The 23,824-nt window shown below is 36.7% G+C and overlaps 1 protein-coding gene across 4 annotated transcripts in view; it reads left to right on the top strand.

The window, feature by feature from the left end:
• The window catches only part of LOC140505832 (uncharacterized), a 73,464-nt gene that overhangs the window by 18,971 nt on the left and 30,669 nt on the right, over positions 1-23,824 (top strand). For 3 of the 4 annotated variants that reach the window (XM_072612243.1, XM_072612239.1, XM_072612241.1), the window contains exon 6: positions 12,230-12,274. The exons of the other annotated variant lie outside the window; for it this stretch is intronic. In XM_072612243.1, the coding sequence (XP_072468344.1) occupies positions 12,230-12,274 (45 nt within the window). The remainder of the gene's footprint in view (positions 1-12,229; positions 12,275-23,824) is intronic. 4 annotated transcript variants of the gene reach the window in all.

Consider the following 23,824-nt stretch of genomic DNA (forward strand, 5'->3'; position numbering starts at 1 on the left):
AATGAAGTTGTTGATTGTTTCTATAATTTGTTGTTTAACCTACTCATTCTTTAGGATTAGATTGTTTAGTTTTCAAGTAATTTTTGGTTTTCTCTCCTGGATCTGTTTTCCAGGTCAGTTGTTTTTCCAATTAAATATTTTACATTTTCTTCTATCTTTTCATTGTGTAGATTCTATTTGACTGATTCTTGATGTCTCATAGAGTCATTAGTTTATACTTGCCCAATTCTAATTTTTATCAAATTGTTTTCTTCAGTTAACTTTTGCATCTCCTTTTCCATCTGCCCAATTGTTCGTTTTAAGGAGTTACTTTCTCCACTTAGATTTTGTACTTTCTTTTCCATTTGTCCAATTTTCCTTTTAAATTCTTCTGTGATTTCATTTTTCATATGTTTAAAATCATTGTCAGCTTTTCTTCTGTTTCTCTAATTTGGCTTTTATCTACTTTCCTTCTAAAGAGCAGCCTAGCTAAGTACAAAGAGGGTAACTACTGGATGGTGAATTTTTGGCCCTGGTTACATGTGATATTTGAATTCTTCTGTGAATCTGTGGTCTCACTGATATGAGTATTCTCTCCAGTGCTGCAAATCTCAACCAGTCTTCATCCCATGTAACTTTTATCCGTGTCCTCCTAAAAATCCTCCATAGAGGGCTTCCCAGTGTGAATAAAGGCTTTCTTCACAATCTCTTGATACTGTAGAGGTGCCCATACAGGTTGCCCATATGTGACTTGACAATCTCCCTTTCATGTTATCTCTGAAGACATTCTTTATTGCCTTTCTCTTGGAACAGCTCCTTGATGGTAATGTTACAACTTACTCATTTCCAACATTTCCATTCATTTCCACCTCTCCATTACCTTTAGGTGACCTAAATTATAATTATTTAAGTACTGTCACATTCTATAACTTCCAATCACATAAGATCATAGCAATAATATTGTTGTTAAAATGGTGGAACTTTGTTTAAGGGAGACATTTGGTATCATTAACAGCAAAAGGCAATTTTCGAAGGTAGCCCAGCTTGTTCACCCACTCCTTTTCAATTCATGGACTATTCATAGTATCTGTCCAAGTTCGGTATACTGATAAGCCAGCACTATGAACCATCCATCCAACTGAAATCATAGAATGGAAAATAGACATTCTTCATTCCACTTAAGGCAGCTGCTGAGGGAGTTTCCACACCAAGAGTTCCCCATTCTGATGAAACTGGAAGTCCATGTCAAAAAGAAACATTTTTTAAATATTTCCATTACTTTACAAAGCTAAAATCAAATTTATTTACTCTTCTAATTTTGAAAATAATTGCTTTCAATGTAAATAGTTAAGTAAATGTTGTCTAATTAGCATGATACCAGAAAATAGTTCTCTTTTGAAGCAACCAGTTTACAGATTTAACAGCTATTGTAGATAGTTAGGTCAAACTCTTTTTAGTGATTATATATCTCATTTAGTAGGCTATGCCATTTCTTGGTGATTGATACAGTCAGCCAAATGTCCTCTGCAAACAGAAACATCTAAAGAGTCCTACCATGTCTAGGAAATCCTTCCATTTGAACATTGCACTGAACATTTTCGATGACAGTAGCAACATCCCATCTCTCTTCCTCTGTTATATGTCTCACTTGAAGTTAATCATCAGAGGAAAACTAAATGGAGTACTTGTTACATTTTTCAAAAACTCACATGATTTTGACTCATGCATGAGAGATACCTTAATGGTACAATAAAGTGAGTACTAGCTCTGGAGTCAAAGAACCTGGGTTCAAATCTCAGTTCTGATGATTACTCTCTGTGTGACGTTGGGCAGGTATTTAACCTCCTTGGGCTCCAGTTTTTTTCATCTGTGAAATAAAGGTGTAGGACTAAATGGCTTCTGAGATCCCTTCCAATTCTAATTTTATAATCCTAGGATTCTTCAAGGCAGTATTTTGTTTTAGTGAATCAATACTTTTTTAGTCAACAAACTATCAGAACAGCTGGCTTTCATATTCTCTAGATTTCAGTCAATTGTGTGACTGTAAAGTGATGGTCTACTGTAGAATATGTATTATGAAAGTCTGCCTATTACCTTATCAAACTTTCATTCCTTCAAGGATATCCTCAAGGCAAGAGTAGGTGATTCTTGCAAATATTTTGTAGACAGAGAAAAATGGGTAGTAATGTAGTTCTCTAGCTCACCTTTTTTAGTTAACAATAAGATCTAAGAGAAACAGAAGGGTAGACAAGTGGAATGTACTTGACACTCAAGACACAGTAGGCAAGGAATATAGCAACCTCCTTTTTGACAAACCCAAGGACCCCAGCTTCTGGGATAAGCACTCACTGTTGGACAAAAATTGCTGGGAAAACTGAATAACAGTGTGGCAGAAACTAGGCACAGACTTATGCCTGACACCCTACACAAGAATAAAGTCCAAATGGGTACATGATCTAGGTATAAACATTGATACCATGGACAAACTGGAGGAGCAAGGAATAGTGTATTTATCAGATTTATGGAGAAGGGAAGAATTTTTTACTAAAGAAGAGATAGAAGGCATTATGAAATGCAAGATGGATAATTTTGATTACATTAAACTGAAAAGTTTTTGCACAACCAAACCCAATGCAACCAAAACTTGGAGGGATGTAGTAAATTGGAAAAGAATTTTTACAGCTGATCTCAGGGATAAAGGCCTCATTTCTAGAATATATAGAGAACTGAGTCAAATGTACAACTATACAAGTCATTCCCCAATTGATAAATGGTCAAAGGATATGAACAGGCAATTTTCAGAGGAAGAAATTAAAGCTATCTATAATCATATGAAAAAATGCTCTAAATCACTTTTGATTAGAGAGATGCAAGTCAAAACAATTCTGAGGTACATCACATCTATAAGATTGGCAAACATGACAGAACAGGAAAATGATAAAGGTTGGAGAGGATGTGGGAGAGTTGGAACACTAATTCATTGTTGGTGGAGCTGTGAGCTCATCCAACCATTCTGGAGAGTGGTTTGGAACTATGCCCAAAGTGCTACAAAAATGTTCATACCCTTTGACCCAGCAATATCACTACTAGGACTGTATCCCCAAGAGATCATAAAAGTGGGGAAGGGTCCCACATGTACAAAAATGTTTATAGCAGCACTCTTTGCAGTTGCCAAAAACTGGATATGAAGGGGATGCCCATCAATTGGGGAATGGCTGAATAAATTATGGTATATGAATGTAATGGAGTACTATTGTGCCATAAGAAATGATGAACAAGAAAACTTCAGAGAGGCCTGGAAGAACTTATGTGATCTGACTCTGAGTGAAAGGAGCAGAACCAGGAGAACTTTGTGCACAGCAACAACCACAGTGCACGAGAGTTTTTTCTAGTAGACTTGGAACTTCATAATAACACAAGAACTTAAAAAAAAAAATTCCCAATGGTTTTCTAAGGCAAAATGCCTTTCACGCTCAGAGAAAGAACTATGGAATTCATTTGCAGAATGTAGCAGATCATGTTTGTGTGTGTGCATGTGTGTGTATTATGTTTTGATTTGTTGTATGATTTCTTCCATTTATTTTAGTTTGTCTACAGAGTACGACTATAGTGAAAACGTATTCAACAGGAAAGTATATGTAGATCCTATGTAGAATTGTATGCTGTATTGGGGAGGGAGAGGGGTGGTGGGGATTAGGTGGGGGGGTAAAAATCTAAGTTTTATGGTAGTGATCGTAGAACATTAAAAGAAATAAATAAAACAATAAGATCTAAGATTTTTTTTCTCTAACTTTTAATGTCCTCTCCCTTTTAAGCATCTTGAAAATCAGTTGCTTAGCAATCTCAAAATTGTATCACAAGTGTTCCAAAAATGGAAAAATTTGTCAAAATTTCTTTAACAAACTATTTTTCTCCATCAACAATAAGAGGAACACTGCACTTGAACTCTAAAATCACAGTCTTTGTTATGTTTCATGAAAAAGTAGACACTAAAGAAAATAAATATGAAATTAAGATCTGAACCAAGTTCAGTAAGCATCCTGACATGCTCAAGGGGGCCTGCTATCATAGGTTCTTAGATCTGCATTTATAAAAGGAAAGGCAACTTTTGAGGAGTTAACAATCTCCTTTAATCAAGCACATATATCATTGACCTAGTTCAGGGGGAAAAGTCAGCACCCTGAATTCAGAGAAAATACAGAGAAATCAAAGATCAACAGACATGGCTTCCAACTGTCTGACCATAATCAATACATATATCACAAATAAACAGATAGATCCAACTGTCTGACCATAGTTACCAGAAAAGGAAGCACCAGCATCTGAGTTTTCAAAGCTGGAGGTGCTGCTTAGCAACTTCCAGAGTCTCATCTGGCACACAAACTTTCTTCTAAAAACTAAGCCCCAAAGTAAAACCTTACTCCCAGAGTATTTATACCTTTCCTAGAGCCAGAGGGCATCCTAACCCTTAAGAACCAAAGCCTTATTAACAAAAGATGTTAAAAATCTTACAAATCCTCCCCAATCAAAGTCCCCTTAATGAGCAGGCCCATTCATGGGTGGAGAGATCTTTAATCACATTAAAATAATTAACAATACAAATACATATTGATTGTGTTCCTCCTTCTTGCCGAAGAAGACCATGCCATCAGAGAAATAATCACAGGACTTGCACTTGATTTTGTTTTGAGTCGGGGAGGGCTGTGCTGGTCACCAGCCTCACTTCTCCTCCAGAGCCATCTGAGTCCAGAGACCTGGTATTCCTCAGGATAACTGGAGATGACCCAGGATGCACTGGGAGACCTTGGACCCTTACTGTTTCTAGTTAAAGAAACTCTTGTTTCTGTACTTTACTCCTAGTAAAGACTCTTGGTTGATAAAGGCAAGATTCCATCAGAGGCACTTGATTATACTAAATCAAAAACAGCAAAAGATCCCACTTTGCTTGCCATCATACCATTCAGAAGAAGTCCATGCTGGAGGCAATACAACTTTGAGCTCATTAAGGTATTGATTTTCAATATAGATGGGAAAAAAGGAGAGAAAATGAAAAACCTCAAAAAAATCGCAAATATTATTATTGCAAAAATTGCTGATTGAGGCAATACCAATTACTAATTTTCCATTTATACAAAATCTCCATAAGAACCATCTATTGATGAGAATTATCATATTAAGGGCATCATTGGTAGGTAGGAAAAAAGAAACAGGCAGGCTTTTACAAGTGAAATTCTTTTTTTTAATTTTATATATTTATTATACAGATTTATTACCTGTCTCTCCCATTTCTCCACCCCAAGTGAACTATTAAAAATAAAAATAAAACCCTCTTAACAAATATGCATAGCTCAATGAAACAAATTCCCACACTGACTATGGACAAAAAAGAGGGTCTCATTCCAAATTTTAAGTCTATTTCTTTCTAGCAAGATGCACATAGCATGCTTCTTCCATCCTCCAGAACTAGTTTAGTATTAATCAGAGTTCTAAAGTTTTTGAAGTTATCTTTATTTATAGAGTTGTTGTCATTATTTTAATTGCTCTCCCAGCTTTGTTCATGTCACTCTGCATCAGTACATGGAGGTTTTCCAAGTTTCTTCTAAAATTGTCCATTTCATCTATGACACAATAATACTCCATTACATTCATACAACTTTCCCTGAATAGGTGAATACTCCCTTAGTTTCCAGTTTTTACCTACTAATGAATATTTTTGTGCATATGATTCATTTTCTTTTTTCTCTGATCTCTTTGGGGTATAGGCCTGGAAATGTCATAGTTGGGTCAAGAGGTATAGACAAGTTAGTGACTTTGGGGACATAGTTCCAAATCACTTTCCAGAATGGCTGGACCAAATTAGGTTCACTAAGTATGCATCAATACGCCTATTTTCTCTTAGCTTCTCCAACATTTGCTAATTTTCTCCTTTGATATCTTTGCCAGTCTAAGTGTGAAATGGAATGTCATCATTGTTTTAATTAGCATTTTTTCTAATGATTAGTAATTTGGAGCATTTTTCATTTGGGTATTCTTAACTTGAATTTCTTCCTTTGAGAACTGCCTATTCATATCCTTTGATCATTAATCTGTTGAGGAATGGCTCTTAGTCTTAAGTTTACATTAATTCCTTATTTAGCTTGGATATGAGATGTTTATCAAAGAAGCTTGCTACAAAGATTTTTTTCCAGTTACATATTTCCTTTCCAGTCTTAAGAACATTAGTCTTATCTGTTTAAAAAAATTTTCATTTTCTATAATCAAAAGTGTTCATCTTATCTACTATAATCTTCTCTATCCCATGTTGGTCATTAACTCTTTTCCTATCCATAGAATTGAAATAGAATTTCTTCTTTGCCTATCTAATTTATTTATGTAACTCAGGGCTTAAGCCTAGTATTTGCATAAGGTTCTCCTCATTGGTAGATAGACTGATTTACTCTATGTTCCAAGCCTGCATAAGGAGTAGAGTTGACAAGAGTTTGAGAGAGGAGAAAGCCTAGTCTTCTGGCTTCAAGAGAGGAAGCATACAGTTCCAGACTCTATTCAAGTCCCTGAAGGAAAAGAAAAACTTGGGAAAGAAGCTGGAAGCTGACATGTAGAGAAGTGAGTGCCTTGAAAAGGTCCCAGTCCTCAGCTTGCCATACTAGATAGAGACTTTAGAGAATTTCATCTTAAATGAGATTGTGAACTCTCTCTCTCTCTCTCTCTCTCTCTCTCTCTCTCTCTCTCTCTCTCTCTCTCTCTCTCTCTCTCTCTCTCTCTCTGTCTCTGTCTCCCTATGTCTCTCTCTGTGTCTCTCTGTCTCTCTCTCTGTCTCTCTATCTCTCTCTGTCTCTCTCTCTATCTCTATGTCTCTGTCTCTCTGTGTCTCTCTCTGTCTCTGTGTCTCTCTCTGTCTATCTCTCTATCTGTCTCTGTCTCTCTCTCTTTCTTCCTCCCTCCCTCTCTCTTTCTCCTTCCCTCCCTCCTCTCTCACTGAAATACATCATTCCAGTGGGAGAGCTCGTTCATTCTATATTGCCTGGTATTCTCTTATCTATATAATGTCTCTGATTTCTTTTTGTTTAAACAAATAGATTTGGGAAATTACTCCTTATCCCTTACATTTTCCCTCCACTCCCACATTGGTCCAGTGACACTGTCCTCTTTGCTATTCCTCAAATAAGACATTCCATCTTACAGCTCCAAGAATGTTTACTGGCTAATTGCTTCCTATTTATTTATCCTATATAAGGCTGGACAACAATAGATTCCTGCCCAAGCTGCACTTAATGGCTGGTTTAGAGTGATTATCAGTAGTAAGTTTCTCTTTCCCTCCCAGCATGATTTAGTTATCTTTTTTCTCAAAAATGCTCATTAAAAAGGCCATTCCCTGACTACTTCTTAAAGAGGCCTGTTCACTCAATGGGCATTACCTCCCTCTAAGTGAGTACCTAAACAGACCAAGTTCTCCCAGTGCATCCTGGGTCATCTCCAGTCATCCTGATGAATATCTGGTCACTGAATCCAGATGACTCAGGAGGAGAAAGTGAGGCTGGTGACCTTGCACAGCCCTCCTTCAAAACAAAGTCAAGTGCAAGTCATGTCATCATTTCCCTGATGTCATGGTCTTCTTCAAAAGCAGAGGACAAACCCAACAACAATAACAATTTGTTTATACATAATTGTTTGCATGTTGTCTACCCCATTAGACTGGGAGCTTCTTGAGGGCAGGAACTCTCTTTTGCCTTTCTTTGTATCCTTAACACTTAACATAATGCCTGGCACATAGTAGATGCTTACTTAATAAATGCTTATTGCTTCGCTCAATCACTGACTGATTTTTAAAAACTGACACAAAAACCCATCTCTTATGCCAATATTACTCTAACGGTCTTCTGTGGCTACAATCCACAGAATTCATAATTTCTGAAAATTCAAAATTGTTGTAAGTCGGGACGGGAAAGGTGTTTAGTGAGTTCACTGTTAATTTAATGCTTTCATCTACCAGTAGTCTCATTTATGTAGTCACTCCCTCCAGTGATTCAGGTTGCAATTCATCTAGACTTTCTTATTCTGCACGAATCTTGCCCATGTAAATCCTCTACGCAGGTTCCAACCAATGCATTGAGAGGATCCTTCCTCTAAGTCTCTTAAAACCATCTGGGTACCAAGGAAGCCCATGGTCTGGCTAGCTGTTATCCTTTGTTCTTGTTATGTGTCTAACATTCACAAATTTCCTTCTTGCCTTCAGTTATGCTACTTTTTCCCTGGTAATACATTGCAGGTACCTGATTCCTGTCACTACTAGAGTCAAGGGCTTAACATCCCTCAAGGCTACAAAGCTACCTCAGAGCAGTCTCTAGGTTTACAGGAGTTTGATTTGTTCCAAGTAGCTGGTTGCTCCAGTAGCATGTTTGTGCCATCTGTCACTATGGTGCTAAGGTCTCTGGAGCCCCCTGCTGGGAGAGCAGGACCTGCAGTCTGACAGCCTCCCAGCCACCATGAGCTTTTATACGTAGTGGCCCTCCAGCAGACAGAAAGGGCTAATATGTGCCAATGATAAGGACAATTATCAAGACTAAGAGAAAAATTTCCCTGCTAAAAAAAAGGATAGGGTCCAAATTGAGATCCAAAAGAGTATAAAGCAGAGGCCAGACTGAGTCCCATTTCTTTGGGAACAGAGATTTCAAGCTAGGCAGCTTTGCACAGCAATCAGGAGTGCTAGGAAAAAATTATATGGCTTGACTACATTCCCTGCCTCTGTCTTACTGGGAGCCAAGAGTGTAGTCATAAAGAGTGGGCTGGACTGCCTCTCAGAAATTACTCATTGTTTTTAATGATTGCCAAGCTCCTCTCTGAAAAAAATCCATCTTTTTAATGCCAATATTCTTCCAATTGTCCTACTCAGCCACAGATCATGGGATACCACACTCTCTGGAAAACAACATCGAGGCTTTTTTTTCTTTTTTTTTTCCTCTTTTAATGCAGAGAACAAATGAAAGGTTAGAAAAGCAATCAGAGAGGACAATTTTGAAAGATACAGGTTCAGTACTTACTTTTTTTTTTAAAGCAAGCTTCACATAATAGAGATTTGAAGTTTACTGTGTAATTCCTTCTGGGCATAGTCTGGATCTGCTCTGCCCTCTTCTGACCCAACTATGCAAGTCAAATATGGGTTCTGACAGTATTTACTGCAAATTGGCATTACCTATACAGCTAGTGGATCCTCAGAACCCTACAAAGAGCCCCCTTTCTATTGTTAGACTGAGGGGAAAATTTTTTTCAGTTTAAGCAGTATTCCTGATCACTATCTTTTAAAGGGATAGCATGTGCTACCACATGGAAGGAATATCCCAAGGTATATATCCCAGGCTTGACTCCCTTCCTACTAAATGCTGGTTACACAAAGATGATATGTTACAAATAGCAAATAAACACATCCAAGCTAATAGCAAACAAATCAGGGAAGTATAAAGATAAGAATATATCAGGCAATACACAAAATGAATGAGCTCTCCTATTGGGAACAAGATACTTCAGCTCAGCTGAGAGAGGGAGAGAGTGCCAGGTCTCACCCAGAGAAATTCCCTGAAGTCTCTAGTGTGGTAAACTGGGGGCAGAGACATGTTTCAGGGACTTACTCCTCTATAACTTTTTCCTGGAGCCTTTCTCCCTTCAGAGACCTTTCCTTGAAAAGATTCTGTCTCCTCCTCCTCCTCCTTGTTTTATCTCTCTCTCTCCCTCCCTCCCTCCCTCCCTCCCTCCCTCCCTCTCTCTCTCTCTCTCTCGCTCTCCCTCTCTCTCTCTCTCTCTCTATTAAAAATGAAAACCAAAAGAAAATATCTTTCCTCTCCCAATGTCTCACCAACTCTACCCTTCATGCAACCATGGTTAAGTACCCACTCTCCACCAATGAGGAGAACCTTAAACAAATAGCCTTGAGCCCAGAGTTACAAATGAACGAATATCATTAAAGTTCCAGTAAAACCATATTTATTTTTATATAGCTCATCTTTCAGACTTTTTGATCATTTGACTGCCCTTCTCCTAGTAATCTGAATTAGTGAAGTTTTATTTACTCTACCAAATTTTTTTAAATTTTATTTTAGACTCCAAGACCAGAACACAAATACAGTACAGAGAAAAGAAACAAAGACATCATAAACTTAAATATTGGAGCTTAAATACAAAGTAAGAAAGAAAAAAGACATGTCATGTGCATAGCAGAACATAAGAGAAGATCCAAAATATGTAACAATCAATTTTCATTTCAAGAAAGCCTGTGTGATAAATAATACATGCTGTATTGATAACTGTCCATCTTTTCTTTGCTTCCTTGTAAATTTTCTTTTGTTCGCTGCTGTGCTTTTTTTTTATTTTGTTCTTTTTTTTAATTCTACCAAATTTTTATGTAGTATTTAGTCCATTATAAAAAATAAAGTGTTTTACCAAGGGAACTGATAAGATAATGTGATAGGACAGGTAGGTTAATATGACACTGATGATGGCATTTATTAGCCCACTCACTGCTCAGTCTGCAGTTATCTGAATTACCTGTAGCTGTTGAGGTCTTTGAGAATTCCTCAGAGTACTTACCATCCCAGTAAAAAGTATGCAAGTTGGGTCATTCTTCTGGTTCAGATCTGAAGTGCCAGCTGCTAAATAAAGGAATCCTGGTTTTTGCCAGAGAAAAATATTTGAGTCTCATCATAAACCATTTTTATGATCTCATCTGTGGTTGAGGGAAGGAAGAAAAAGTCATCAAAATATATCAAGAAGGATGAAATATAGCATAACTTCTAAGATTTTAACTTTTCAAATAGTTTTTAAAAAATTAACAGTCCTATATTTGCATTGTATGCAAGTCCTTTGAGGTCATCCCCAATCTCCCTGCAAGCCATCTCTCCCAAATTTTATTGCTTCCCTTAGGAAATATCAACATGGACCATCAGTGAATTTGTTCCATATTCTTCTATGAATGAAGGATTCTACAAAACCTAAATGGGGAGGGAGGGAGGGCTGTGTGTCCATTCTATCTATGATAATACCAAATATAATTACAGTACTCAGTCTTTTAAATTTTCTATGGCTTTTCAAGATGACCTTTGAGTGGTAGGACCACTTCCTTTCCTGGGACTGGATGACAGGCTACAATAAATCCAAATGACCAGCTCTACCAGTGGCTCTCAGTTTAGCCATGGGTTTCTAGATATTGCCAAAGAACATGGAAGAGAAACATAATATATCTTTTTTTCTTAAAAGTCTATTGAAAGTTTCTTCACTAGACCTCATGCTTGTATTAGTATTTGGACCCTTGCTTAGTTTTATGATTCCAGCAGTAAATGACTGAACTCAAAAGTAATTTTCAAAGTAATTCTTCAGACAGATACTCTCTATGTGAGATCCTTAATAGATTCCCCTAGAACTGTGCCATGTGTCCTTTAACTGAGGTAGTATGGTGCAGTTGAAAAAGACTGCATTGAGAGTTGAGGAGATGAGTTCAAATCCCAACTCTGCCAGGATTGTGTGTGACCTGGAGGGTGTGGGGCAGGGGGGAAAACCATTTATTAAACATCTATTATGTGCCAAGCACTGTGCTAAATGCTTTACAAATAATATCTCAGCCGATCTTAGGCAAGTTACTTAACCTCTCTGGGTCTGTTTCCTTATCTAAAAATGAGGGGGTTGGATCCGATGATTTCATAAGGTTCTTTCTAGCTCTAAATGCATGATCCTAACACAATTTATCATTAAAATATGGAGTGGGGTGGGGAACCTTCAGACTCGAGGCCACATGTGACCCCTCTAAGTCCTCAAGTGCAGCCCTTTGAATACAAATTTTATAAACCAAATCCCCTTAATAAGTTAAAACATTCTGTAGGATACATATGACTCATAACATAGTTCATAAAATGAATAATCAATGGCTGGAAGTAGGGCCAGCAGTCTGAGGCAAGACTGTCGTTCCCAGGGCTCCTCTATATCTCCCTGTTGGTGGTAGCTAGTCATCAGTTGTCACTGGTGGTGATAAGGAAGATGTTAAGAAGAAAGTTAAAGTTAAAAAGAAAGATTTAAAAAATTGTGATAATTGGGATTAAGTGACTTGTCCAAAGCTACATAGATGGTAAGTTTTTGAGGCTGGATTTGAATGCAGGTCCTCCAGACTCCTGACTCCAGAGCTACTGAACCACCTAGCTGCCCCTGAAAATTTTAAATGCTACACTGTATTTTTAAAAGTTGTATATAACATTTATGATCTCTTCCAAAGGGCAAAAGAGGTGACTGTGGCATTCCAAGGATAAAAGGTGACTGGGTATGTACTGACCTTCTTTATTATGATAACTTGCCCCCCAAAATTGAGAGTAACACATCTCTTAATATTAAGATATTTGAAGTAACTGTAGAACTGATATTGCATCACATGAAAATATTCACACCATTCAAACCAGCTCAATAAACCTTTATCGAATGCCTCCTGTGTGTTTAATAAACAGAAGGCTGGCCACCAAGTGATTCATTTCTTTGGTCACAGTAACTCATGAACAGGACAGAAGGATTATGGTAGCTGCACGTGCTACCAGTGTAGCATATGTGATGCAAAGTGGGTGGTACTGAGGATAGGAAGATGAGAAACACTAAAGTATCTGTTTTCAAGGAGTTTACAATCTAGTAAAGAGGATAAGATTTATACAAGTAACTGTTCTATAAATTAGAATGTGATCATGATATAGAAATAGTCAAAGAGAGAGCTCAGAGAATAGGGAGGGTGTTGGAATCATTTTTATCTAAAGCAGAGGTTCTCAACCATTTTTGTGTCATGGACCTCTTCTTGCAATAATATTTTTTTAATTGAAAGAAATGCTAATTTCTTATCTATAATGGTTAATAAATCTATCTCTATAAAGGTTAGTAAAACTAATTATGTAATTTTTTCCCCATTCAACTTTGCAACTCCCTGAAATCTCCCCATGGACCCTATGTTAAGACCCCCTGACCTAGAGGAATCCAGGAATGTTGCATAAAGAAAAAATGTATCCAAAGACATTTAGAAAAATTAATACCATGGCAGTAAAGCTTCACCTTTCTGAGAAATTATACAGTTATATTAATCCAAAAGACAGTCAATTTAAATGGTTCTAGCAGCTATTCTAATTTATGTTAGTTGATGCCGAAAAAGATAAAAGGAATGTAAAGCAAAACAAGAGGAAGAGAGCTTCCCTTGACATTACTTAGGCCTAGGGGTTTTTTTTGGGAGGAGGGAGAAGGAAGAAGGGAAGAGTGTGCAGTCACCTGAAGCGGAACAGTGGGAAGGCTGGTATCAAACAGCAGGCAACTGATTAGCTGAGCAGATAATCAGGAAAGGAAGTGAAGGGAGGTTCCATTCTCTTTTGCAACTGGGGAAGACATATGGAAACACCCGATTTCAGCTTGGAAATCAGATTGATTTTTAATTTTTAACATAAACTAAGGGGCATCTAGGTGGCACAGTGGATAGAGCACTGCCCCTGGAGCCAGGAGGACATGAGTTCAATTCCAGCCTCAGACACTTACTAGTTTTGTGAGCCTGGGTAAGTCACTTAGCTCTTATTACCTCCCCCCAAAAAAAATATTAATTAGATGGATCAGTTGATTTTGAGAGTTAAGGCAATTCTCTAACATTAGTCATAAATTACAGAATGGAAACTGGTTTTTTTTTTCTCCCTCCCCCTCATTCCCCCTTTCCTCCCCACTCCCTCCCTGAGACAGCGTACAATCTTATATAAGTTCTACATGTACATTCCTATTAAATACATGTTGCATAGAAGAATTAAAATAATGGGAGAAACCATAAAACAAAACAAAACGTAATACAAAAGAAAATGGCCTGTATCTATCTGCGATCCAATTCCATAGTTCTTTCTCTGGGTGTGGAAAGCGTTTTGCCTCAAGAGTCCATTGGAAATTTTTTAAGTTTTTGCATTGGAATGAAGTACTAAGTCTAACAGGAAAAATTCCTCACACACTGTGGTTGTTGCTATGTACAAAGTTTTCCTGGTTGTGCTCCTTTCACTCAGCATCAGTTCATACAAGTCTTTCCAAACCTCACTGAAGTCTTCCTGTTCATCATTTCTCATAGCACAATAGCATTCCATTACATTCATATACCACAACTTGTTCAGCCATTCCCCAATTGATGGGCATCCCCTTGATTTCCAATTTTGGGCCACCACAAAGAGAACTGCTATAAATATCTTTGTATATGTGGGACCCTTTCCCATTTCTACGATCTCTTTGGACTACAGTCCCAGAAGTAATATTGCTGGGTCCAAGGGTGTGCACATTTTTGTAGCTCTTTGGGCATAGTTCCAAATTGTTTTCCAGAATGATTGGATCAGCTCATAGCTCCACCAACAATGAATTAGTGTTCCAACTCTCCCACATCTTCTCCAACATTTATCATCTTCCTGTTTTGTCATGTTAGTCAATCTGATAGGTGTGATATGGTACCTCAGAGTTGTTTTGCATGTCTCTAATCAATAGTGATTTAGAGCATTTTTTCATATGATTATAAATAGCTTTAATTTCTTCCTCTGAAAACTGTCTTTTCATATCCTTTGACCATTTATCAATTGGTGAATGACTTGTATTCTTGTACATTTGACTCAGTTCTCTATATATTTTAGAAATGAGGCCTTTATCACAGTCACTAGTTGCAAAAATTCTTTCCCAGTTTTCTGCTTCCCTCCTAATCTTGGCTGCATTGAGTTTGTGCAAAAACTTTTCAATTTAATGTAATCAAAACTATCCATTTTGTACTTCATAATGTTCTCTATCTATTGTTTGGTCATAAATTTCTCCATTCTCCATAAATCTGACTATTTGTTTATAGTATCAATCTTTATACCTAGATCATGTACCCATTTGGACTTTATTCTTGTGTATGGTGTCAGGCATTGGTCTATGGCCAGTTTTCACCACACTGTTATCCAGTTTTCCCAGCAATTTTTGTCAAACAGTGAGTTCTTATGCCAGAAGCTGGGGTCGTTGGGTTTATTAAACAGTAGACTGCTATATTCATTGACTACTGTGTCTTGAGTATCTAACATATTCCACTGGTCTACCCCTCTGCTTCTTATCCAGGTACTGGTTTTTATTGTAGAGGAAGTTTCCTGCCCCAATTCTGTTTGAAACAAAACAAAAAAAAGTAAAGTTACATTTCTGATCTTAGTTTTCCAAATCTTTATGTAATGATAGCTATAAATACCTTCTTTTAAAATGGCATTTTATTTAAAGAGTAACTATGTCCTATTGGGCAGTTGGGTGTCAGTGTATAGAGTGCTGAGTCTGAAGTCAGGAAGAATCACTTTCTGGAGTTCAAATCTAGCTTCAGACACTTACTAGCTATGTGACCCTGGGCAAGTCACTTAACCCTGTTTGCCTCAGTTTCCTCACCTATAAAATAAGCTGGAGAAGAAAATGGTAAACCACTCCAATACCTTTGCCAAGAAAACTCCAAATAGGTTCACAAAGAATTGGACGTAAATGCTCTTTGGCCATCTAAAATTAAATCTAATATTCTAAGAGAATCTTAAAAACTTGCTTGCTTCCGTAAGGGCTTCCAAATGTCTTAAGCATCTTGATTTCACTTGCTTGAATGAGTGACATCACAAAAGCTGTTAAATATACAAGTGAGTGAGTGTTGCATAGTGAATTATTCTGGCTGAGAATACAAGATCGCTATCTCTTAGATCTTTAACATCCCCAAAAAACTAATAAAGGTTATTTTTAAACATACATTACACATTTGAAATATAATAGAAACCATCATAACACAACTAATTATTTAATGGTTTGGACATAATTCTTGTCAAATCATGTCTCACAAAAAAAATAGCAACATACTTAAAATAACACAGTTTGTGCATTTTTAAAATAGGTTCCCCTCAGTGCTCTCCCTGCCCCTCCCCCATCCCCTTAGCTCAGTAGTTCTTAATACTTTTTGTGTCTTGCCTTCTTTGGGAAGTTTGATGAAGTCTATAGATCCTTTCTCAGAATAATGTTTTTAAATGTAGAGTGAAATTACAAAGGAAGCCAATTATATTAAAATATAGCATTAAATTCATAGACAACAGGTTAAGAACTCTCACCTTCACTTTTTTTCCCTATCTATTTGCTGTATTCTCTCCCTTTGACCCTCTGGGTCAAGAGGGTCCTTTTGATCAAATAGGTCTACAGGTAGAAAAGAAAACAAGCATGTTTGCTTTTTTCTGATCGTTGGAGAGAAGGAGAAGGGGAACGGAAGGAGTTGAGTAATAACAGCTTAAATTTGTATAACATTTTACAGTTTCTGAGTACTTTCACATGTTGGGCAGGAACTCTATAAGAATGGCAAAGCAATAGCTAGTGTTTTTCCTAATTATGAAATACAAATGAATCAGCAGTCTAAAATTTTAAAACTCTATTGGGCTCTTTGTTATACGGATTCTTTCATTTATCTTAGTCTGACTACATAGCATGACGATAGTGAAAATATACTCAATAGGAAAGTATATGTAGAATCTATACAGAATTGTATGCAGTCGTGGGGAGGGAGGGAGGTAGTGGGGGGTGGGTGGGGAGGGATAAAATCGCAATTGTATGGCAGTGATTGTTAAACATTAAAAAAAATAAAAAAATTAATAAAAAAAAAAAAACTCTATTGGGCTCAAAAGCATTTGTCATACACCACTTGCAATCATAGTTCACTCTAGACCCATGCTATACACCAACAGCATATTATTGGATGAAATTTTGCTCAACTCAATTTACCTACATCATAATAGTTCAGATCCAGATTTTGGAAATACGGATTTCACTGTTCATGCAACATTGACAGTCCACAGCAAGCCAGGTCTATGGAATCATATGACCTACTAGAGACTTTAGAATCTGACTTGAAGGAAATTGGTCACCTCTCCTACAAATTTCCTGCCAGTCAAGAATAACAATAGGAATTAATTGTTAGCTGTGTATACCCACAAATACTCATGTGTACCTTCTGAGTCAAGGAAGACCTGGGTTCAAATCTTGGCTTTGGCTCTTATTAACTATGTGACAAGATGGGAGTTATTTCTCCTCTCTGAGCCTCAATTTCCCCACCTGGAAAATATAGTTAGTAATAACTATAGTCCCTACCTCACAGGGTTATTGGGAGTCTCAAATGAGATAATGTATGTAAATTACTTAGTATACTTTAAAGTGTGCTAAGTAATACATTTCAGTGGCTCCCTATTACTTTCAAGATCAAAAGATCTTGCTTAGAATTCAATGCCCTCCTCTTAAATTTCCAATTCTTTTATACTTACCCACCATATGTACTCCTCGATTCCATGACATTGGCCTCCTAGCTGTTCCTCGAACAAGATACTCAAACTCCCAACTCCCAGCATTTTCACTGGCTATCCTTCCGTACCTGTAATTTCCTCTCTCCTCATCTCCACCTTCCTGGTTTTCTTAAATACCTTTAACATGAAGCCTTTGATTTTAGTGCTAGTTTTTTCCCTCTGTTGATTATTCCCAATTTTTCCTGTCTATATCTTGTTGGTATATAGTTGATTGCACATTTTCTCCCCCTGTGAACTCCTTAAGAGAAGTTTTGATCTTTTTTTGCTTTTTTCCTTTAATCTTCAATGTATCCCCTACCGTGTGCACAGTGCCTGGCACATAGTAGGCACTTAATAAATTCTTGTTGACTGACACATACAAACTGTGGAAACATGCAAGTGACTTACCCTCTAAGCATGGGCAACTCTCTAAAACTGTAAGTTATAGATAAATTGCTCATCTGTGTTGATGGAAGGGCTTCCCATGCTATGAATAGCCTACACTGTCAAAATAATAGGTTGTGATGAAAATCTCCATTCTATATATTCTCTAATATATATATATATATATATATATATATATATATATATATATATATATATATATAAGGTAATACTCCTTTATACTTCATCTCCTCTATTTTTCTTCTTTTTTAATAATTAATATTCAACAAGATAATTCTAGTTTAGCTATCTAAAAATTATGTGTACATTTTTATTGAAGGTCTGTAAAAATGGATTAGACAATCTTCCAAAATACTTATTCATTTGCCTACATCCAGTTTTGACTATACCAAAATAGTGAGACAGCTGAGCTTTCAGACCATGTTTTCAATGATAAATTTTAAATAAAATACATTTGAACGTATAAATAAATGTATCTAACTACATGGTTCATGTACCATTAAAAATATTACTAAATTTAATGCAATCTATTCGTATCAAATTATCTTTTTTTAAATACTCTGACTATTGAAGTTCAAGATATTTTTCAAACATTTCCTCAGTTACTCAGACTTCATACTGAGAGGAACATCTCCCACTACCATCCCATAGGGGGAAAAAATTCCATCCCTGTGATCTTTTCCTATCATTTATCAATTATCAGATTTTTCCAAATGACTTTCTATGTACCAATAAAGCAGAAAAAGATCTGGTGGATGTCATAGTAAAGCATAAATTGTCCAAGGTCACACACTAGTTAGTAAGAGAGCTGGGACTAGAGCCTAGGTCTGTCAACTCTTTATCTAGCTTTTATAATTCACCCTAGTAATTCTATTTTAATAAGTCATAAGAAAATATGAATGTACAAAGAAATGTCACCAAATTAAATGCTTAAAAACTGTTTCTTTGACAAAATTGCAAGACGTTTTTATTTTATTTTGCCAGGGATCTCAGGGACATCAAATTGTCCAAGGAGAAAGAGGTGCTCCAGAAAAAGAACTCCCTCAAACAAACGTAATAGGTTATTTTTAAAATAGTAAAGAGCTAGTTTAATTATTGATTAACATTTTTATCATTTGAGTAATAAGAGAGCTGGGATTATTTATCCCTTTTGGCATTATTAGGAAAACAATAGGATCGAAGCATCATAGACATAGAGCTGAACAAAATTCTCATTTCTATTGAAGAGGTATAAAAGCCCTGCCATTCAGATTTTCTTGCCTTCTATTATACAGATGCATAAATAGATGCATATAATAGAGCCATAATGTAGATGTGATATGCAAATATAAACTTTTTATTTTCAATTACTTTGGCTGCAAAATTTTGTGCTTTACCAGCTGTGCCTCTACCGTGGCAGTGCTCATTAAGTGCTAAGAAAATTGTGCTTGGCAAAGTCATATTACTGGGTGAATGTCTTCCTCTGTTATGAGCCTTAAAACTTTCCTATTCAGTTGTGAGATGCCAAATACACTTTTTAAAAAAGTAAACAAAGAACTTTTGATGTATGACCACAACCTGCATAAGACAAAATTCCCAAAATGCTGGGCTAGGTTGGAATTAAAAGTAACGTGCATAAGTTATTCAAGCATTTCACTCTAGCATTGGTCATATCTCTGTAATTTATGACTTACAAGTAACAGAGGGAGTTTTATTTGGTAATTTCTATTTTCATGAACCCTGACTTCCATTAACACAAGGAACTTCTGAAATAGAAATGTTTTTTTACTGATACAGACCAACAATTCATCAGTAAATTAGGACCTTAGAAAGACGTTTGGAATACCTGGGGGTTATCTATCCAATATTCAAATAACTACTATATGTCAGAGTCAAGATTTGAATCTAGGTCTTCAAGGCTGACTTTCTAATCCGGCACCTTTTTGCCTCTCATTTTTAATGTATATATAGTCTAATTTCGTTAGTATTCTTTATTCTATTCATTTTGTGTTTTTCATTTTAATTTATGGTTACCAATGCTTCCACTCACTAAAAAATGACCTTGTATGAACACATAGATGATCCTATAATAGATCAGAAGCTCTTATCCTGGGATTCATGAAGCAAGGGGTCCATGGATACAGTTCAGGGGGTCTGTGAACTTGAATGGAAAAAAAAAACCACTTTCACTGATCTCTAACTGGAATTTAGCGTTTTCGCCCATGACTTACAGTAACAAAACATTATTCTGAGAAAGGGTGTGTATTCTTCACCAAATTGTCAAAGGGGTCTGTCACAAAAAAAAAAAAAATAGTTATCCCTGTCACAGATTTAGAACTGAAAGAGATTTTAGAGAATATCTCATCCAATCCCATAATTTTACAGATAAAGAAACCAAGACCCAGAGAGGTGTGACTTTCCCAGGGTCACACAGGTAGCAAATGGGAGAAGTAGGATTTGAACGCAGGGTCTATGATTCCATATCCAACATTCTTGTCATTACCTCCATAGTAGTTTGTAAAGGAGTTCATAAAGTAATTTAGCTATGTCTGCCTTTTTGTTGTGGTTATTCAGTCATTTTTCAGTTGTGTCTGACTCTTCATGACCCCATTTGGGGTTTTCTTGGCAAAGATATTGGAATGGTTTGCCATTTCCTTCTCCAGCTCATTTTACAGATGAGGAGACTGAGGGAAACAAAGTCAAGTAATTCGTCCAGGGTCACACAGTTAGTAAGTGTCTGAGGTCAGATTTGAACTCAGGAAGAAGAATCTTCCTGACTCCATGCCCAGCACTCTATCCAGCAGGCCACCTAGCTGCCCTGTATCTGCCTAGGCAGAAACTAAATAGTTATTGGCACTTTGAATCAAGATCATTTTATGTTCTGGGGAATGGGGGAAATTTCCTCAGTGATTGGTCCCAGATCTAAAAAATCTTTAATCTTCGTTAAAGAATGGATCTGAATGAAATCAGCCTCAAGAAAACTCATAATTCTTACTTTCATCATTTTTAGAATCCATTACCAAGATATATTAGCACCAAAGTGTGTTAACATCATGTACCTTAGTAGTTGTATTTGTTCATCTACTTTATGTTCAAATCTAATTTATTAAAAAGACTTGTGCTAATGAAAAGATAAGCAAACATCTATACCTTGAAATGCCAATTGATTTACTATAATAAGACTTGAAAAATATTTAAGAGTTGTCTTGTAGCTTGAATAAAAGCAAATATTTTACTGTTACATAATAGAAACATTTGTTTCCATCATAAGATGTCTACTTAGTTTCTTATGAATTTCAGTAGGGTTCCAGAAAGTCCTAGTTAGATTATATATGACTCACAGTAATGACCATGAGAACTACAAATTCGACAGATCACCAGGCTGTAAAACAGTCTTCTATTTTCATACAGATCTGAATGGTGCCCACATTTGTGGTCACCCATGACTCAGTGACAAGGCTGTTTTGGTCCATTAAAGGTTTTCATCAGAGAATTAATAGATGGCAGTCTCTTTAGTCACAGTACAAGAGCAGATTCACCACCTATCTCAGGATCTCTTTTCCATTAGTTAAGCAATGACCCTCATCTTTAACCACTTGACTCTTTCCAACTACAATAAGCCATATTTAAATGAAGATAAGCAATTAGAAAAGTGTTCTACAACTCTGACTTGGCCAGCATCATGGACTGCTTGAAGAAATATTAGCAGGGTCTTTGTTACACATAAATTATCAATATTCCGGATCATAGCAAACCAAGGATGAGATAGATAGATAGATAGATAGATAGATAGATAGATAGATAGATAGATAGATAGACAGACAGACAGACATTTAGATAGATAGAAAGGACCTTAAATAAAGGACCTTAAATAAAGCAATGGTACTTGGCACCACAACCATTCTGTTCCTAGATGCCTTATGTCAGAGAAGAGTTACTCCATGAGCTAGGAAACCTGGGAAATAAGCCATCTCTAGATTTTGTACCTGTTATAGGAAACTTTTTTTTGGCCTCCACTCCACAATCAAACCATCAATTACCCCTGAAGCTAATAACTCTCTAACACTTGGGACTGGACCTGAGTACTGTGCTTTACAGTAACAAACTAATGAAATTTCTTCAAAGAACAAGTTTTTGGATCCTTGCACAGAAACTCTGTTGTCTCCTCTAACTATCATCCTATTTCTTCATCACTTTTCTCAGTCAAACTTCATAAATAAGTGTTCTGTGCTCATCATCCCACTTCCTCACCAAACACTTTTATCCTTAACTAATCTCCTGCAATCTCTTTTTGGACACTACCACTCTACTGAAACTATACTCTCAAAAATTACAAATGGCTTCCTGATCAATAAACTCAGTGATCCTTCCCCAGTCTTCATCAACCTTTATGCACCATTTGACGCTAGTGATCAAAGTCATCCAACTTGAGATATATTGCATCTTTGACTTCTATGATACTGTAACTTTCTGGATCAATTAGTTCAAAATACATTGGAAGGAAGTTGATGATGGTGGAACCAGGAATTCAAGGTCTAGAAATTGTCCTCTTAAACAATATAGATGAGAGCACATGCAATTTTTACATCTTCTACCACACTCTGATCTGCCCTCAGAAAAGGAGAAAAGACCAAATTTTCAATTAAAGACTACCTTTTATAGTCCAGCACAAATCATCTGACTTCAAATCAAGTACTTTTTCTGTCACGCTATGTTGCATCTTTACAGCTGTAAGCATGCAATAAATATTTGTTGCATCAATGAATGATGAATGAAACTAGTTTAAGCCAAGATCCACTCCCTACATCCACTATATGCCCCAGCAAGAGTACAACATATGGATCCCTATAAATGTTCTCTTGGTCTCTTTTCCTCCAAATGAAATTAATTTATAAGCACATATATGACATCTCTGTGTATGCTCACATGCAGAAAAGAGATAGTTGTTTTCCATGGAAAACCAGGAGGACGTTCCCACAAACATTTTCCCCTTCAAAGAATGGAAAGTTGGGATACATGCAACATTAATGAACATTAATATAAACATGAGAAAGCTGTCAAATCAAGAAAAAAATTACCTTTCTCTAATTGGTTCAAGCTGGAAAATTTGAAATCAAGAGAGAACTGTTCATGGCATTGCCATCATTTCTTCCTTTAATATGCATCATTTGTGATCCAAAAGCTGTAGTGACCCTGCTGAGCCAAACATGGAGCTGCGGGTTACTATTGTTAAATAAATGTGACTTGGTCATGCAGGAAGACTCCAGCTTTGATGGGCTGAAAGGACCTCATGGGCAGCCAGGGATTGGCATGAAGCAGGGGAAAGGTGAGCTATAAATCCATCAGTTCCCTAACAGAGTGTAAGTGATTTTATATACTGTCAAGATCAATTCTGGCTTACAAAAGATGCACTGAGGCAAAGCTTATTTGGGGTTTACAATAGTAACCAAAAAGATCTGTGTTTATGGATGGATTTATGGCCAATAAGATATCCAAAGCCATTCTGTTGCCTCTTCATAGGAAAACATGCGTTGAAACTAAAAGTGATTGATTCTGTTGGGAAAATCCCTAGTTCTGAAATGAAAAGAGATCAAAGCAATCTGTTGGAGTGGCTGTGTTTGTGTATCTTAGATGAAGAAACAAGTACTGAAATAAAATTTGTAAAGGGCTTAGCACAGTGCCTTGCACATAGTAAATTACTCTATAAATGCTTATTACCATCGTTTCGCATACAGGACTTTTCTTCTGTCAGAGGGGCTAAATAATAGTTGTCTGCTCTTGTAGAGTGAAGTTGGGCCCCAACATCTACCTTCCAGCTTTCCTGACACCGGGATCTACAGAGAGAAGGTACTGCTCTTCTCTCACTGTCTAGCAGTTCTTCTCATTGAGGGAAAGGGGAGAGAAGAAAGAACATTTACCTTATGAAAAATTAGCTCATTTAAAAATTGTTAGGAGTAGGACAAAAAAATCCACCTGCCTCCCAGGATGCCATGGGGGAAGGGCTCCTAACCTTGTAAAGATAAGAATTGTCTATTACTGCAATTGATCACAACCTGAATATGTAAATTACTTTTTTGTAAAGTTATTCTCAACCCTGAAATAGGTTAGTATGAGAGAAATATGGACATTGTACATAC

This window comes from Notamacropus eugenii, chromosome 5, assembly GCF_028372415.1.
Source record: "Notamacropus eugenii isolate mMacEug1 chromosome 5, mMacEug1.pri_v2, whole genome shotgun sequence".
Lineage (NCBI taxonomy): Eukaryota > Metazoa > Chordata > Mammalia > Diprotodontia > Macropodidae > Notamacropus > Notamacropus eugenii.